At 51.9% G+C, this 16,617-nt stretch overlaps 6 protein-coding genes across 6 annotated transcripts; 3 read left to right on the top strand and 3 right to left on the bottom strand.

The window, feature by feature from the left end:
- Positions 1 to 391: 391 nt before the first annotated feature.
- On the bottom strand, positions 392 to 4,880 carry QC761_116290 (uncharacterized protein). The gene is made up of 5 exons (XM_062874895.1): positions 4,266 to 4,880; positions 2,679 to 4,195; positions 1,604 to 2,625; positions 806 to 1,552; positions 392 to 727 (listed from the first exon to the last, which is right to left on the bottom strand). Exons 1-4 carry the CDS (start codon positions 4,267 to 4,269, stop codon positions 1,054 to 1,056), a joined length of 3,042 nt encoding a protein of 1,013 aa, XP_062738103.1. The 5' UTR covers positions 4,270 to 4,880; the 3' UTR covers positions 392 to 727; positions 806 to 1,053.
- A 416-nt stretch (positions 4,881 to 5,296) lies between these two features.
- QC761_116280 (uncharacterized protein) lies at positions 5,297 to 8,224 on the top strand. The gene is made up of 4 exons (XM_062874894.1): positions 5,297 to 5,663; positions 5,719 to 6,037; positions 6,098 to 6,911; positions 6,981 to 8,224. Exons 1-4 carry the CDS (start codon positions 5,597 to 5,599, stop codon positions 7,098 to 7,100), a joined length of 1,320 nt encoding a protein of 439 aa, XP_062738102.1. The 5' UTR covers positions 5,297 to 5,596; the 3' UTR covers positions 7,101 to 8,224.
- On the bottom strand, positions 6,088 to 8,224 carry QC761_116275 (uncharacterized protein). Its single transcript, XM_062874893.1, has 3 exons — positions 7,335 to 8,224; positions 6,452 to 7,277; positions 6,088 to 6,356 (listed from the first exon to the last, which is right to left on the bottom strand). The coding sequence occupies exons 1-2, from the start codon at positions 8,195 to 8,197 to the stop codon at positions 7,121 to 7,123; spliced, it is 1,020 nt and encodes a 339-aa protein (XP_062738101.1). The 5' UTR covers positions 8,198 to 8,224; the 3' UTR covers positions 6,088 to 6,356; positions 6,452 to 7,120.
- Positions 8,225 to 9,753: 1,529 nt separating this feature from the next.
- QC761_116270 (uncharacterized protein) lies at positions 9,754 to 12,267 on the top strand. Its single transcript, XM_062874892.1, has 2 exons — positions 9,754 to 10,696; positions 10,758 to 12,267. Exons 1-2 carry the CDS (start codon positions 10,381 to 10,383, stop codon positions 12,017 to 12,019), a joined length of 1,578 nt encoding a protein of 525 aa, XP_062738100.1. The 5' UTR covers positions 9,754 to 10,380; the 3' UTR covers positions 12,020 to 12,267.
- Positions 12,268 to 13,304: 1,037 nt separating this feature from the next.
- On the bottom strand, positions 13,305 to 14,527 carry QC761_116260 (uncharacterized protein). Its single transcript, XM_062874891.1, has 2 exons — positions 14,118 to 14,527; positions 13,305 to 14,064 (listed from the first exon to the last, which is right to left on the bottom strand). The coding sequence occupies exons 1-2, from the start codon at positions 14,349 to 14,351 to the stop codon at positions 13,432 to 13,434; spliced, it is 867 nt and encodes a 288-aa protein (XP_062738099.1). The 5' UTR covers positions 14,352 to 14,527; the 3' UTR covers positions 13,305 to 13,431.
- A 196-nt stretch (positions 14,528 to 14,723) lies between these two features.
- On the top strand, positions 14,724 to 15,971 carry QC761_116250 (uncharacterized protein; the record flags this gene model as incomplete). Its single annotated transcript, XM_062874890.1, has 1 exon — positions 14,724 to 15,971. The coding sequence occupies one exon, from the start codon at positions 14,724 to 14,726 to the stop codon at positions 15,969 to 15,971; it is 1,248 nt and encodes a 415-aa protein (XP_062738098.1).
- Positions 15,972 to 16,617: the final 646 nt, after the last annotated feature.

The following is a 16,617-nucleotide window of genomic DNA, read 5'->3' as shown; positions in this document are numbered from 1 at the left end:
CAAGGTGCTTGCCATCACCGAGGCCGAACTGGCGTTTTGACCGATGCCCCACCATGATCCGAGCAAGAACAAACGTCAGAGAGGTGACGCATAATGTGATGCCAACCACCTGTACAGCAGTGAGAAGATATGGGTGGGTTGATAAGATTTGTAGGTATGCCACTGTTCGGATCTGCCACAGGGATATCCGACAGCTTTGTGCTTGGTGGTACACCTTCCATCCTTGGCCAAGTTTGTAGTCGAACACGAAGCAACTGTAGACAAAGCTCACTGCTACATGTACGAGCTTTGGTCTCTGCTCATGACATAGTCTATAATATTACCAAATAAAAATGCTGCGAGTTGTTGTGGGATGTCAAAGATGCTCTGATAAAAGACTGTGTCTCGGTGTCCTCCTGGTCAAGTCGGGCCCTGTCTTTGACCGCCGCCAATCACAACGCACGAAATGCATTGGTAACACAACCTCCCAGCCACTGCCAGTGAATTCGGAAGTCTCAGACATACTCGTCCAAGTGGACGATCTCATAGGTATCTCGCCAGCGGAGATCCCCGAGGTAGCATTCCATACCTAGAGTCTGAGTTGGATGATGCCTTGGCGGGGGAGATGTAGAATTAACATGGAAAGTGAAGCTTGACGACTTTTCTATGGTCCATGAAAAAGTATTGTTTTCCTGTGTGTCAATGAAGGGCAGAAACCGCTCGAGTTGTGTTTCAGATGGGCCAGTCGCTACTGATCACAAGTACTCAGCCAACGGAGTTCTGAAGCCAAGTGTAATAAGACCGGCTCCTCTTTCTTCCCACTTACTATAAAGTGATGAAAAGGTGTGGAACCAGAGCAAAGATTAATTTCCCAGGGCAGCCTGAGCCATCCCATCCCATCCATCACTACTTCAAGCATAAAAACGCCGCTATATCTCTAAGAGATCCCACCTATACCCCAAACTCTGACTTTAAGTCTCATCATCATGAAAAGAAATGACTCGCAAAATGGTATAATCAAACCGAGAGGATGACCACACTCCAGGTATCACCTAAAAAACTCCAAACCATCGCCTATACCGCCCCTTGTGGCCCATCCTTTCCAATCTTGCACACCCCCTCCAAAACCTTCAACCACTTCCCTGGCTTCGCAATATGTGTATTCCTCAAATGCTGTCTGAAATTATCAGCCCTGTAGAAATGCTTCTCCTGATCGCACTCCCCAAACTTGTGAACTCTTTCCATGTGGGAGATGAGTTCTGCTTCGTCTCTCTCAATACTTTCTGCATCTGCCTTCGTTGAAGTTTCCGCTGTAGATGGTAACGTTTCGTCTTTTATCGCCGAGGTCTTTCGAGCAAAGCCACCGCCACAGAACCCGCACACATCCCACACCGCCCCATTAGGGAATATTTCCATATGAAAGGCTAGCAGCGGATGCGTGAGAGCTTTGCAGGACCATGATTCAGATTTTAGATGGATAGCATTGATGTGTCTTTCGGCTTCGGTGGGTGACTTGAAGCGTTTCTTGCACTGCGCGTTGGTGCATAGATGGGGCTTTTCGGCTTCATGTGCACTGGTGCGCGGTTAGAAGTTGGCTTGTCACATGCAAAGCTGAGATACTCACGATAGCTCCTCGTATGTTCGGAAGTGGCGTGGCCCTCGTGGGCAACATTCGCACACGAACTTCAAAATCTCTTCTGGCTCGAGTCCCTCCCCTTCACTGACAACCATATCCAGATCAACCTCCCCAATTACAGCTGAATATCGCGGATTGGTCAGGATGGAAGGCTCATATAAGCTTGTGTGTGCCGTCGATAACGTCTGAGCCAGACTGTCGGAGCTAAGATTGGACGAGAAGATGGTAGATGGCTGTGCTGAGAATCTGCTATCGATGGAGTTCCTTTGTAAGTAGATGCGAGAGGATCGTGTCGATGTTGTAAAAGCGCCGTCATTTGGTGAGATGGGGGATGGCATGGAATGCACAGATGCCGATCCAACAGACGAAGTCTTCTTGTGGCCAGATACATCCAGATGCTGGCCTTGGCATTTGACTTGTTGTTCGACAAAGTCAAGACTGCCGATCTGCAACAGCTTTCTCAGAAATTGATATGAAGTCCGGATTCCATTACTGGCCCACTGATCCACCTCGAAAGCCACACGGGCAGATGAATGGGCAAGTTCGGGGACTGAAGTCTCAGGAATGACCGAGTTGTCTGTCAACGCATATTGAAGGCGTCCACCAATGAGTGGGTCATACTTCGCCGAGGCAGCCGTGAACAATAACGCTGCTAAATGCAGATACTGTGTAGTCGATAGATCTTCGGCCGGCACGTCATCCGTTGGCTTGAATCGTAGCTGCTTCTCAATAGCAATTAATGCATGACGGACATAGCTTTGAATGCATAGGCTGTAGAAGGTTGACAGCCACCACCTTCGGTCTCTCATGTTCTCCTTGTTAAACATGACAGCAGAAAGCTCATCGACGTACGCCGTAACCTGACGGTAGAGATTGCGAATGCAGTCGACCTGGCAGTCACCACTGCTGCAGTCGTCATGAGCCGTGGGGACCAAGAGCTGTGCTGAGTGGAGTCGAAGTCCTTCCAGACAGTGTCTCAAACACACCATGGAGAGGAAGACTACCGACGTCTGTATAACCCTGTTAGCTCTGATATGTCTCAGTTAGACGTCAATCAGCCTACCTGGCCAACCTCGGACTCGTAGATGCAGGCTGTCTCCAGCATCCCCATGAAGTTCTCCCAAGACTTGATTTCAAGCAACGACCCCAGCAGAGCGTTGTTCTCGGACAGCTCCCAGGCAATGATGGCAATTAGCTCGGCATAGGTCACAGGGTTCCCATCACAGGGCGTATTCTGTTGGTGTAGAGAGTCCCTATCACGGTAACGACCTGCATCAATGAATGCATAAAAGGAGGCTTTCAGCCCGAAATCACAGATTGACAGCTTGTCCGATGCCCCTTCAAAGACGGCTTTCATATCTGCCAACCGCTGACTTTCGGCTGATAGTAGGCATCTTTCAGCAAGATCTACTGAACGGCAACGGCGGCTGCTGTTGCTTGAAGCTAGATGACATTCCAGGCTCTGAAGGGGACAAAGAAGCTGCGTAGGAAGGGAATTGCCAAGAGGTCCACGGCGACATCCTATCGAAGGCCACAATGGTGCGTCTTCCCCCAGGTTGGGCATGGCAACGCTTTCCAATTGCAGGCAACACCGACATGGGGTGCCAGGGTCACACTTGCGACGCAGGACTTTGCATCTCCAACAAGCGCCGCCCACTGTCTCCAACTCTCTCATACCTCGTCGGCCGTTCTCTGTGAGCGGTCCACGTCTCCCACCCTTGGCAACGGAAGCCTTGAGGGTCGAGACATGCTTGCTGATCGAGTCAGTGATACGCTCGCTGCGGCTCGGATGACGTGATAGCGCTTGGTGAGGCTTGGCAACTATGGAGTCGGGTTGTGGTTGTTGTAATGGTGCTTCTTGGATAGGTGCAACAGCTGCCCTTACATCAAAGTGTGGGAGCTGAGGCGATTGAAAGTGAGATAGTGAAAATGCAGATTCGCCAGGAAGGCAGCTGACGGCGTTTAGTTCCACAGATGCGCGGGGGGGTGAAGTGGATAAACGCCCAGACGAAGGCCGCGGCCCGGATGGAAGTTGGGTGGGTTCGAAGCGTGAAATCAGTACTTCTTGACTACGGACGTTGTGGTTGTACTCCAACCCCAACTCAATAGCCAGTGTATGCAAGATGACAGCCTTGGCCGGGTCGACATTCTTGAATCGAATCTCGTCTCCGCACCATCCCTTTGACAGCAGGGACAGTTGCTTGCGAAGACGCTCCCTGGCAAGGTCGTGTGACCCATCCTCAGGAGGCCTGTGGTTGATGTTGGGTAAGGGCGGGTTAAAGGGAGGAAAGTAACCTTCGTCTTCGGCAAAGAGGTAGTCATAGGGAAGCCCGTTCGGTGGATGATAATTCGGGTTCACTTCGAACGAGTGGAGCTGCTGGGGGTCAATGTGATTGATGGGTGAGTTGAAATCAATGGCCCACGACATTTCATCGAAGTCCATGTCGAGGTCCATTGGGTCACCCGCAGCGTCCATACCGATAGGTCCACCCTGGATCGAAAGATGACCAAAGCCTAGCCTGGCATCACTTGTCTGGACACCCATCCCGAGCGGGAGATTGGACGCATAGTGGTGACCGTCTGGACGAAATGAAACGCGAAGGGATTAGCATGATTGCACTCCCTTAATGTAATCTAACGAGTGACTTACCCATTGCCCGCACAGCGATACGCCGTCAGATTAAGGTATTACCAACAGTGAGACAGATCGTACACAATGTTGCGATTGTCGCAAGCACGCGTCAACCGTGGAGTGTGCTGTGGGGTTGGTGGGCGGAACGGAGAAGCGTGGACGGCCTGCTGAAGCCACTGCCGCCGGTAGGTCCGCCCGGTTCTCCCTTCCGTGACGGGTGGCCCCAGGTCAACAACTACCCCATTCACCTGAGGAGACTAATTAGAAGACAAGTTGTTGGGATTACTTTTGGGTTGTGATGTCATGTGCTCAAACGGCGGTTCCAGGTGGTCACTGGGTGAGTGGAGGGGAATTGGATGAAGAAAACTTTCCAACCTGCAACGAAAACGTTTGACGAAACCCGCCGGAGTCCTCAGCCGACAGAGAAAACAGCAGCCCCAGGCATCTCAGCCTGTGCATGTGCGGTCCGCCGTCTGGGCGGGCAGGCCGCCAACTAGGCCCGTCGAGCCTGCCCAATCCCACCCGCAAAATCCTCGGTGAGCGGTGGGGGTGGGACGACTCCGTTTCCCGTTCGAGGTTAGCGGCGCTCCTATTGATGGGAAGGCACGGAGGATCTTGTCTACGGCCCTGTCCTGACCCCAAACTGCCGCAACAGAGCATTGCTTGGCTGGTGCACGACTGCGGCACCAAGCATTCTGTCCCAGTCCCTTTCACGAGGACCGCTGCCTGCCACGTGCCGATTCACAGGGTCACAAACAGAGCAGCAGGGATGCTGACATAATTCTACCAGAGCCTGGAAGGCACTGACCACATGTTAGTGTTGTGGTCTTGGTTCTGTTTTCTCCCCTTGCTACTACACAAGTCTCCATAACACGATCCATATCAGAAAAATGGCAATGTTGACATACTGAGAAGCCAGGGGTATTCTAATTATAAGCAAAAGTTTGATATCTACTACTGGACTTTGATCTCGCTCCAGTCCAGTCGACAGAACTTGAAGACTTGTCGAAACTGAATAGCCTGGGCCCGATGATTTCCTGAATCCAGCGTATCACTCAAAGTTCTCCCTAAGCATTTGCATTTGAAGTGGAGAACATTAGTACCATCATCTCATTTCTATTATCAGTTCTTGAATCTCCAAGCAAAAAGCTAGCTATGGGAAGGATGCGACGGAGACAACTGCCGTCATAAATCTCCCCCGCACTGCACGTCAGCTTCCAAACTCCAAATGTGAAACCAGACCCTGCAGCGGGGGTGGTCTAAGATTGATTAGACTCTCTTTCCTGAATATTTATTTTCATGGAGAAAGACCATGCGGACATTACGATTTCTCAAAGCGACCCCCAGCCATGGAACCCCAGGAAACAGGAGCATCATACGAAAGACTTGTATCACCTCATGATCCTCCCCTTAGGAGTAAGCAGTGCTATGTTACAACACCACCACCCCTAATTTCTAACACCAGCCCCAGTCCTTATCGTCGGTGCTGGCCTGGGAGGATGCGCTGCAGCCATTGCCCTCCACCACCATGGCCACGAAGTAGTCGGAGTCCTAGACAAAGTCCGCAACTTCACCCGCCTCGGCGACTCCCTCGGGCTAGGAGAAAATGCCTACAAACTTCTCGCCCGATGGGGCTGCAACATCAAAGAAATCCAAGAAATCGGCAACCAGGCCCCCACCATGAAAATCAGACGTTGGCACGACGGGAAAGTTCTTGCTGAGCAACCCCTGATGGACATGGCAGGATATATCGGTCACCGCGGTGACTACCACGACATCTTCCTCAAATGGTTTTCCCCCCTCCCCCTTTCCTCTACCAACCTAACATATACTAACCTCACCCCTTTCAGGGTCCGCGAAAGAAACATCCCCATCCTCATGTCCTCCGACGTAACCTCCTACACTGACACAACACCACCAACCCTAACCCTCTCCACTGGCAAGTCCCTCTCCGCCGACCTCATAGTCGCAGCAGACGGCATCAAATCCCTCGCCCGCCCCCTCGTCCTCTCCCACTACGACGACCCCATCTCCAGCGGCTACGCCTGTTTCCGCGCTTACTTCTCCCCTTCCGAGGAAATGAAAGCAGACCCAGCCCGCAACGCGTTCCTCTCCCAAGACAGTGTCAACTTTTGGATCGGGCCCGACACCCACGTCGTTCAGAACACACTCCGAGGAGGGGGGGAGTTCAACTGGATACTTACTCACAAAGACGACGGGGACATTCCCGAGTCGTGGTTTCAGCCGGGGGATATGGACGAAGTCCGGAAGTTGGTGGCAGATATTGATCCTGATATCAGGTATGCGATCATGTCTACGGACAGGTGTCTGGACTGGAAGATCTGCTACCGGAAGCCGTTGTCTACGTGGGTGTCACCAAAGTCGCATCGGATTGTCTTGCTAGGGGACAGCTGTCATGCTCATCTGCCGACGTCGGCACAAGGGGCTAGTCAGGCGACGGAGAGTGCGGGTGTTTTGGCGGCTTGTCTGGGTTTGGTAGCGAGGGACGAAGTCGAGGTTGCTACCAGGGCCTACGAGAAGCTTCGCTTCCCGAGGGTGAGGATAAGTCAAACCCATGGGGAGGATTTGCGAGATCGATGGCACAATGTTCTCAAGAATGTGGATGATGATGTAGATATTGATCCGGAAATGGTGAAAATTAAGGTATGTGTCATATATGTCCTATTATCTACCTGCCTATACATCGCAAGCTCTGTACTCATCTCTCCACAGAACCGACCGTTATACGCATTCGACGCAGAAAAAGATGCCATTGAGAAATGGGATGGGGTGGCGCCGAGAATCCGGCGGGAGTTGATGACGGGCCAGATAGAGCCTCTCTGCGATGAATGAGCCCAGCGACTTCAAGACCCTCAATAGGGACCCCTGTACACAAAGTTGACCTTCTCCCAGGACGGCCGATCGCCGTTCAGGGCAGCAAACCTCCACATTGGTATAAAGGTTGCTCGGTTTTCGTACATCAGGGCCTCTGACCTAGGATAACCAGCATCGGAGCACCGACACCCCCTACAAACAGCGTTAGCAAATCATTGGCCATGGATCTGTCATGTATGATTTCTTCCCTACCTTTTTACGAGCCCGAATTCCTGTTGCACAGACTTTGAGTCATAACAGGTCACTGCTCGTCCAGCAGACCAGGTCCCATGTGTCGGTTTGCAATCCATCTCCCAGGGGTGAACGACCCGAAGACGAGACACTTTGGCGAGCATCTCCTGGGTAAAGGCGATATTGGCTTCTGTGAGATGCTTTTTCAGATGACGCTCAACCCATAGTTTTCTGCTACTTCCAAGACCTCTCTGGCAGTTGCCGCCACTGCATCCATTGCACATGAATTCGCAAGTCATGAGATTGAAGGCCCAGTTATGTACGTTGTACGATTTAGCCTCAGTTTTGTTACACTTTTTGCATGTCATGGGTAAGTCCTGGGTAAGCTCCGCATGAACTTCCTTGCAGCTGAAAGAAAAGGCCCAGGTGGGGGTTTGGAGGAGGATTCGCTGTAGAAGAAAAGGAGCTTTCTGAGCTAATTCGGCATAGGCCTTGACTCCTGTGTCGATGGTGCTTTTGAAGAACCTGCACACACGGCGAAGATTGGTGAGTGTTGGTATGTCGAGGTCAGATGAGATGATCTGGAAGATGAGCTCGTTTGGAAGCCTGGAGAATAGCCCAAGAGGGGTTCGCCGGGTGGCACGGGCTATGGCCGTGACAAGGGTCACGGCCGCAGAGACTTTCTTGGTTTTTTCCCGTCTTCTCGTTGCCTGGTCTTGCCGTCTAGCTTTGCGTCTGTTCTGCCGCTTCATCGGTCTTGTTGGTGCCATGGTAACTTGTTGTTCACTTAGACGCATTACTGTTGGTAGCGGTCGAGGCCTGAGCAAATGTGCCTTACGTGTAGTGGTGGGCCATCGTATCTGTGTATTCGGACCTGGATACATGCATATGGTACTTCTTGATGATAAACGTAGCCGTGGGGCCCTTCCTCCAGTTGACTTCCGGGCAGTTTGCTTTGTTCGGGCCATAGTGCGAAAAGGGTGAAGTTGACAGAAAAAGTTGGGTCCAATACATATATTCCAGGCCTTCAGTCAAGGTTAGGAACGAGATTAGATTTGAGCGGGGTGCTTGAGTTTTGTGTGCAAGAAACCTTGATCTTAAATAGTTGGGTCCGCGCAGGCAGCGGCAGGCACCAGCGTAGCACCAACGACATTTTATGGATGACATAAAACGCCATGCCTAACAAGTCCACCACCAACTCCACCATTCAACTTCACCATTCAATGTTACTACATTGCAATGGAAGACAGGACACTCCGTCATGTGATTTTATGCAGTCCCGCTGAGGACAACCTCAAGCTCAAAGCCTCCATGAACGATATAGAATTAAGTAAGCACGGAATGAGGGGACCTCCAAAAAGTCTCAAATACGTGGCAAATCGTCCACAAATTCCCTATTATTTCTCATAAAACTAATAAAAGTCTTGGTGTCGTTGTGTAATGGGAGATGGATATTGTAGAATGATAGGTTCCGGTCTAATTTCTAATAGTCTATCATCTACATACCTTGGTCTGGAACCAAATATTCCGCGCAGATGTCATCTCCCTTTACCCCTGCCGCCTTATCAGGATTCTTTTCAGATGGAAGGTGCCATCCAAATACGATGGTATCAAGCGGACTTGAGCAGGAGGAAGGTTGCTTCAAATCCTTCGGAACTTTGGATATGCGAGACGCTCTTGGCTCCGGGATAGCTCGTTGCCGAGTTTATGACTCTATGTGCCAGCCGACTGGACTTGACAAAAGAATCAGTGTGATAAACTACATGAAGCCTCGTTACCGACCTGAATCAAGATTTTCAAGTTGCTTTATCGACGGGCAGGAGGATCTGAACTGTAATTTTTTCGTCTTGGCCTGTGGTTGAAGGAGCCATACGATAGCGGCGTCAAAAGCCAGCGCTAAGCGCCGACAAAAGTCCGCTAATCTAGCCCAGGTCTCGCTTGAGGATTGTGGATCCAACCTCTTTTTGAACTTGAATGGAAGAACAACGCCCTCATTCAACATCACACACGTGCATCAGTTGCATTGAACGGTCCTTTCGACCTGTCCCTGCATTCTTAGAGGACTATTTGTCCGACCTCGTTTGCTGTCTCAGGCAAGCTAAGCCGACACCACGTGGGGACTGAACATTACAAATGAGCCCCGGGAGCACCCGTCAAACTTCCTTATCTCCCTCCTTCCCGCCCACCTTCCTTACCCATCCCGAAGGAACATCCCGATGGACGGCAGTCTCCCGTGACAGGAAGACAGGATGAGATGCTTGCCTGGTTAACGATATCGCCATGACCAGCAACGCCCGTGGATGGGATTAACGGTGCTCAACGGTCTTGGTTGGTTTCCACCAACACGATTGGCCACTTGGTTGCCATAAGCGGGAACTTACCCATCTTGGCTCATCCCATCGTATATATTATCACTGCTGACTGGTTTCGTCCACATCCCGAAGCATCAAAGTGTAGAGGACCAAGTACGCGAGCGGCGCATGGGACTCGGCGAGCTCCCGCACAAGAACAGATCACGTGGCGTCTGGGGCTTCCCTCTTGTTTGTTTGCAGGTCATCGCTATTTCGAAAGATCTAGGCAAAGACGACGACATGATCCTCTGGCATGCCATGCTGGTGGCAAAGTCTTGTCCGGCAGCATTTTCCAAAGTAGGCCGTGCCAGACGGATACATCTCATGTGGAACTTGCCTTGCGGATGACTGTGCCTGTTGATAGGCGAACATCTCTGCGGCGCGGGGGCGTTGTTTGGTTCATGCTGAAGGATCATCATCCCATTCGATGGTTCCCTTTTGCTGCAGCGCCGCCGAGGAGCGGACGCTGCCCCTAACAAGTCCTGCTTGTACCCCCGTTCCACAGATTCAACCAAGATTGCGAGGCAAAACCGATTCCATAAGGCCCAGTGTCCTTCCCTATCCCTGAACCTCCTTTCCAACCGCTCGGTCGAGCTCCCGTCCCCCCTGCGTTAGCCGAGACCCAAAGGACGGGGATGCGTAGGCTGGCGTTCAACAGTCTTGCCTTACGCCACCACCTCCACAGCTCAGATTTGGAGTTGATATAAGAACCACCAATGCAAGTACAGACGACAAGCAAGGAGGCGGGTTCCTTCGTCGAGTCTGGGGTGCACGGCTCCGCCATGTCATCAACCCTTCCATCGCAAGGGCAGCCGCCTATCGCCAAGCTCACACTACCACCCATGCCCAGGAGGCAGTCGTGCGATCGTTGTCACGAACTCAAGGTCCGCTGTGTCACGGATGGGCATGACAACAATACACTCGGTCTCGGGGTCATAGGCGAAGAGAGTGAAGCTAGTCGTGGGAGGTCGGTGATAGCGCCAATACCTTGTGCAAGGTGCTCCAAGGCAGGGGCGGTTTGCATTTTCAGTCGTACGTTTCCGGAATACTAGACTGCTCTAAGATCCGCTACATGTACTGACATTGCTTGTAGCCCAGCTCCGGTCCGGCCGTCCAAGGGTACACCGACATCCGGTTAGGAAAAGAGCGAGGCGGTCATCCAGGTGTCCATCTTCACCAGCCGAACTCTCCCCAACTCATTCCCAGTCCCTATCACCGAGACCCCCTGCATTCAACTTCCCGCTACCGGAGACCAGGCCAGGTATTGAAAGACAACCACAATCCCGAACAGCACCCTTACTTCTGTCGACAACTGCATCGCCAAACTTTGACGTTGTTTATAGGAGACCCGATTTGAACACTCCAACAACACTTCTGTCAGACTTTGGGTTGCCAGAACACCAAGGTCATTTCCTCAATAGACTGGACCACTTCCATCCTTTGCCACATACGGCCGAAGATTCCAGTAGTGAATTTGGGCCTTCTTTTTCTGGAAGCATACTCAGCGCAACCTCAGCGACAACCGACAATACATGGATGTTTTCCGGCTCAGCCGAAAATTTTCTTGAAGAAGCCACTCAAGCTAACCTCCGCATCAATCGCGCTGGAAGAATGTTGAGTACCCTCGCCCGAGCGCTGTTGACAATAGCTTCACCAGCGATCAATGAAATCTTCGATGCGGGCTGCTCACTGATCAGCTTCATGGACCGTTACGCCGCACGACAAATGATGTCACCCCACATGCCCTTGCAAAGGAGGAGAGCCAGTACGGATGTGTATAGAATACCCCATGGCGCCATAGGAAGCTCAGCACCCATCAGCAAGGCTACCGATACTGCCATTTCTCTCATGGCTCTGGCCTCCCACCAAATGCTCTTGGGCATTTTTGAAGATCTTTGCAGTTCATTTCTCTCGCAAATCAACTCGGGTCAGGCAGCCACACCACCCAACACGCCATCAACGGGGGCCTTCTTTGGCTCATCGCACAGTCAGATGCTTGCCATGACCAACTTGATCAGCCATCTCATGGAGCAGCTAGATCGTGCTCTGCGATCACTGGCAGTTGTCCAACAAGACGCTCCCGAAGGTTCCGAAGGGCTTATCGCGGCGGCATCGGTGGCGGTGGCTTCGACACATGACGTCGAGTTTGATCATGCGCTGGGCTTTGGTCATCCTCCACCGCCTAGCCAGGCACATCAAGAACCGGATTTCGACGGACAGAAACACAACAGAAGAACGCCACAAACGCTACAGGAAGGTGTAGTCAGCGTAATCTTCAATCAGGTGGAGCAGCGGCAAACTCGAGCAAGAGAACAAGTCCTTATGTTGAGAAGGTTGTTAGGGGGGAGAAGTTGATGTATGATTATGGCGGTTTGGCAGATCTGGCATCTTTTCGTTTCTTGTGTATCTTGATCTTTTTGTTTCAATTGCTTGTACATTTCACCAACAACACACACATGTCTTCATCCTTATCCATAGTAGATACACTGTTTTGTTAGGACCGTCGTGCCTACACTCCAACGACGAACTGGGGTTGCGATCGCGGCTCGTTGGGTATTGTTTGTTTGTTGATCAAAAGCATTGATGCGTCCCGCAGCTCTTTACACCACACCTCTGCCGGCTTCACCGAATGAGACCTCTCTCTCTCTCTCTCTCTCTCTCTCTCTCTCTCTCTCTCTCTCTCTCTCACTCTCTCTGGGGAGCCGGTCCCACAACATCGCGCACCTCATCAGTGAGGCGGGGGCGCTGGGCAAGAGTCACGGAGAGCGGTGGACGGTGATGCGGTTTGGTGGCGTGGTCAGGGGAGGTTGAGTGGACTGTCTCGTAAAATATCCGGAAAGGGGAAAGAAGGGTAAGGCTCATCCGTGATGAACAGACCAATGCGCGGGTGAGGCGATAAGGAGACCACGTCGTCATTTTTATGGAAAAAAGGGTACCATAGACCTTCTTGTTGATTGGGGTCGGTCGTTTGGCGTTTTAGTACAGTTTCATTGATGATACTTGAGTGCCGCAGCCCGGCTTTGATGGGGATGCAGTTAGTAAGGGAAGATGGTTGGAGAAATGCGACACAGGAGAGAATCTGTCGGTTTGTGTTATGGCCCCCAAGGAGAGGAGAGGGGGAGGGATTGGAAGTTGTTGAATGGTGAGGCAGATGATGGGGTGAGTTTGGGAGTGATAGGAGGCTGAGGTCAGACTGTTTGTTGGCTGGTAGAAAGGCACAACATGGAGACAAACAACGAGATTGTTGGGCACTTGCTGAGTCAGGACGAGACGGCATCATGATGTTGGCTGAGGAAGACTTTTTGCTTCAGACTTTTCAACAGCGCAGATGCAGTAGACCGAGGGGAGATAAATGATTGGTCGCCCTACAGCTGACGCTTGACGGACGGGAAGATGACTAGGGGCGGGAAGCTGCAGCCTGGGAGGGCTGGGCGGGAGGGCATCGAGGGGATTTTCAGCTTCAGAATGCGACGTCAGCTTGGGAGGTGGGCTGACGAATCCGAGGGGTTGGTTGGGATCAGAAGTCGAGGTCATATCAAGAGGCATCGGAGCAGATGATTCCCGTGTCATCATATCACATCTTGAAGCATGACTTGCATCTAGGGAATAAGCGAAGAGAAAAAGAACCTGGAGCGTGTGGATATCGTTTCAGCAACGTCTTGTTCGTTTCCTCTTTGACCAATCTCATCATCAAACCCATGCCACACCAGTTCTGTTCACATCTCAACATGCATCATCACCACCCTCCCCCTTTCCAGATCCAGCCCTCATCTCCGCTCCCCCATCTTTAGCCCCTTAAACGCCCTCGTCACCTCAGTAATCGCCTTCTCAACCGGTAACCTCTCAATCGAACTCGCCCCGTAAAACCCATGCACCCCCTTCGTTCGTTCCAGCACATACCCCGCATCCTCTGGGCTGGCAATCGCACCCCCATGACAAAGCACGATAATCTCGGGATTGACCGCATACACCGCATCTCTAATCGCCTGCACCCGTTGCACACAGTCACCTAACGCCTTACTATTCCCCCCCTCGGCCTCCTGCGCACCAATCGAACCCCCCGTCGTCAACCCCATATGCGCCACGACAATATCCGCCCCAGCCTTGGCCATGAGTCTGGCTTCGTCTGGATTGAAGACGTAGGGTGTGGTCAGCATTTCCAACGCCCGGGCCTCCTTGATGAGATTAACTTCCAGATCGTACCCCATGCCGGTTTGTTCGAGGTGAACACGGAACTGACCGTCGATGAGGCCCACGGTGGGAAAGTTTTGGATGCCGCAGAGGCCGAGGGATTTGAGGTGACGGAGGTAGGAGGGGAGGTAGGAGGGGAGGTAGGGGTCTGAGGCGCAGATGCCAGCTAGGACGGGGGTGTGATGGACTATGGGAAGTATTTCTTTTGCCTTTGTTGGAAGGGTGAGTATATGGGGTGAGGGAAAATTGGAATGATACTGACCATCTCGAGCATAATGTCGTTGGCGTTGCCGTAGGGCATGAGACCGGCTAGGGAGCCGCGGCCGGCCATGCGGAAGCGGCCGCTGTTGTAAATTATTATTAGGTCGCCGCCGGCAGACTCGACGAATTTCGCGGAGAGACCTATGCCGGCTCCGGAGCCGAGGATGGGGATGCCGGCGTTGATTTGGGAGCGGAGGCGGTGGAGGATTTCGTGGCGGTCGGTGGGGGGTGGCATTTTTGGTAGGTTTTTGACTGCTGACTGTGAAGGGCGATTACCCAGTTGGACATGCAGAGTGGTTGGTTGGGATGTGAGTTTATATCACCGATGGTGGGACTAAGTGAATCGTGATCGTGTTGAACACGGATGAATATGGTACGTCACCATGTCTCGCATCGGATGACAGACGTCCGATGTGTTAGCCCGCGGGAGGGGAGTACAACATAAGTGCACTTGTTGGACCAATTGTCATATATTGTCACTTTTCTAATCGATGTCATTCATTTCTTTTGCTCAGGACTAAATTCCTAAGATGCAGTATTCTCGCGGGAATTTTCAAATTCGAATCATTCAATCAGATTTGCTTGATTATCAATACCATCACCCACCATGCCCACCATCCTCATCATCGGAACGTGCGACACCAAGCTCGAACCGCTCCTCTTTTTGAGGGAATCAATCATCTCCGTCCCCTTACCTATTCCCGACCTTGAGGTCATCCTCCTAGACGTGGGTCGAAACCCGGTCGAGCACGAAGCTATTTCCATATCTCAAGAGGACCTGCTGGTGGATTGCACTGATATTTCCAACCTCGACCGGGGTGAATTCGTCGAGGTAATCTCCCGCCAGGCAACGAAAGTTGTGGAAGGGCTTTTGAGGTCGTCAAAGGGGCTGCATGGGGTCATTTCTTTGGGGGGGTCATCGGGGACGATGCTTGCAGCGGGGATTATGAAGGGTTTGCCGTGGGGTTTGCCAAAGGTCATCGTTAGTACTGTTGCTAGTGGGGATACGGGGGGGTATGTGGGGGAGAGTGATATTGGGATGGTGAACTCGGTGGTTGATATTGCTGGGATCAATGGGTTGTTGGGGGAGGTGATTGGGAATGCGGCGGGCGGGATTGTTGGTTCTGCGGTGGTGTTTGAACATAGAAAGCACGGGGAGAGGGGAAGGGGACAAGAGAGGAAGAAAAGGTTGGGGGTCACGATGTTTGGGGTTACTACTCCTGCTGTTGACACAGTTCGTGAATGTTTCAAGGAATGGTATGGGGACGATGTGGAGGTGTATGTTTTTCATGCTACTGGTCATGGGGGGAAGACGATGGAGAAGATGGTGAGGGAAGAGGAGTTGGATGCCGTGTTGGATTTGACCACGACGGAGGTGGCAGATTTCGTGGTGGGGGGTGTGATGAGTGCTGGGGAGGAGAGGATGACGGCGGCGGTTGAGAGGGGGGTTCCATATTTGGTTTCGTTGGGGGCAACGGATATGGTCAACTTTGGGGCGAGGGACACGGTACCGGAGCGGTTCAAAGACAGAAATTTGGTGGAGCATAATGCTGCTGTTACTGTCATGAGGACGAACAAGGAGGAAGCGAGGGACATTGGGAGGTTTATGGTGGAGAGGTTGAAAAATGCTATGAGGCCGGAGCTGGTCAGAGTGGTGATTCCGAGGGGTGGGACAAGCTTGCTTTCGAAATGTGGTGAGCAGTTTGAGGATAAGCAGGTTGACGAGGTATTGTTTGATGTGTTGCAGGAGGGCCTAAAGGGGACTGGGATTGAAGTGGTGGAGGACAAAAGAGATATTAATGATGAGGGTTTGGCGAGGATGGTTGCTGGGTTAATGGGGCGATTGATGGCCTAGATCTCATTGCACTGGTGGGTAGCTTGGGAGAGAATCTGGATCAAATAAGAACAAGAGAACCTGGAAGCTCTCAACCCACACTTTTGGTCTGTCTTTTTTTGGTTACATCTGTTTGCCCTATTTCGCCGACCATCTTCAATCCCCATCAAGGCTGGTTGTTGGCGAGCACCACAGCGATTGTATCCTTCTCACAACGCCACTGACGTCGGAAACATGGCCATTCCCCGCCCAAATGGATCGGTGGTGTCCAGGACTCGTGAACGACGACTTCCAAAGAGGTTGACCGCGAGGGAAAACAACACATTGTCCCATCAAACTCGCACCACGGCACCGATTGCTTTCAAATACCACCCAAGAGCCGGAGTGATGCACAGCGTGCTATGTCTTGGTCATACCAAACGTTACAAGAGGAATAAGAGAAGTCACGACCGCAAAGAGCATGGCCTTGTTGCAAAGAGCGTGGACCAATTCCATCAAGTCGACGGCCTGAACTGGGGCCACCCCAATCTGACCGAGTTTATGAGCAGAATGCAAGGTCAAGGAAATGGAGGCAAGGGTAAGTTTTCGATAGCATGCACGTATAGATATAACACTGACAGGTGCCAGACAATGAAGTCATTGACATCAACGTAAAGATAGAAGAAGG

The sequence above is a fragment of the Podospora bellae-mahoneyi genome (genome assembly GCF_035222275.1).
Source record: "Podospora bellae-mahoneyi strain CBS 112042 chromosome 1 map unlocalized CBS112042p_1, whole genome shotgun sequence".
Taxonomy (NCBI): domain Eukaryota; kingdom Fungi; phylum Ascomycota; class Sordariomycetes; order Sordariales; family Podosporaceae; genus Podospora; species Podospora bellae-mahoneyi.
This window is presented reverse-complemented; position numbering and strand designations above follow the sequence as displayed.

What these genes read in the sequence shown, in the direction of transcription:
- QC761_116290 (XM_062874895.1), bottom strand. An exon ending in ACGAGTCCGAGGTTGGCCAG is followed by an intron (nt 2,626 to 2,678) that starts GTAGGCTGATTG and finishes AGGGTTATACAG; the next exon opens with ACGTCGGTAGTCTTCCTCTC. An exon ending in CGAACATACGAGGAGCTATC is followed by an intron (nt 1,553 to 1,603) that starts GTGAGTATCTCA and finishes ACCGCGCACCAG; the next exon opens with TGCACATGAAGCCGAAAAGC.
- QC761_116280 (XM_062874894.1), top strand. Translation starts at nt 5,597, where the DNA reads ATGGAACCCCAGGAAACAGGAGCATCATACGAAAGACTTGTATCACCT. An exon ending in TCATGATCCTCCCCTTAGGA is followed by an intron (nt 5,664 to 5,718) that starts GTAAGCAGTGCT and finishes CACCAGCCCCAG; the next exon opens with TCCTTATCGTCGGTGCTGGC. An exon ending in CGGAAATGGTGAAAATTAAG is followed by an intron (nt 6,912 to 6,980) that starts GTATGTGTCATA and finishes ATCTCTCCACAG; the next exon opens with AACCGACCGTTATACGCATT.
- QC761_116275 (XM_062874893.1), bottom strand. Translation starts at nt 8,197, where the DNA reads ATGTATCCAGGTCCGAATACACAGATACGATGGCCCACCACTACACGT. An exon ending in GAATTCGGGCTCGTAAAAAG is followed by an intron (nt 7,278 to 7,334) that starts GTAGGGAAGAAA and finishes TAACGCTGTTTG; the next exon opens with TAGGGGGTGTCGGTGCTCCG.
- QC761_116270 (XM_062874892.1), top strand. Translation starts at nt 10,381, where the DNA reads ATGCAAGTACAGACGACAAGCAAGGAGGCGGGTTCCTTCGTCGAGTCT. An exon ending in GGCGGTTTGCATTTTCAGTC is followed by an intron (nt 10,697 to 10,757) that starts GTACGTTTCCGG and finishes CATTGCTTGTAG; the next exon opens with CCCAGCTCCGGTCCGGCCGT.
- QC761_116260 (XM_062874891.1), bottom strand. Translation starts at nt 14,351, where the DNA reads ATGCCACCCCCCACCGACCGCCACGAAATCCTCCACCGCCTCCGCTCC. An exon ending in ACGACATTATGCTCGAGATG is followed by an intron (nt 14,065 to 14,117) that starts GTCAGTATCATT and finishes CTTCCAACAAAG; the next exon opens with GCAAAAGAAATACTTCCCAT.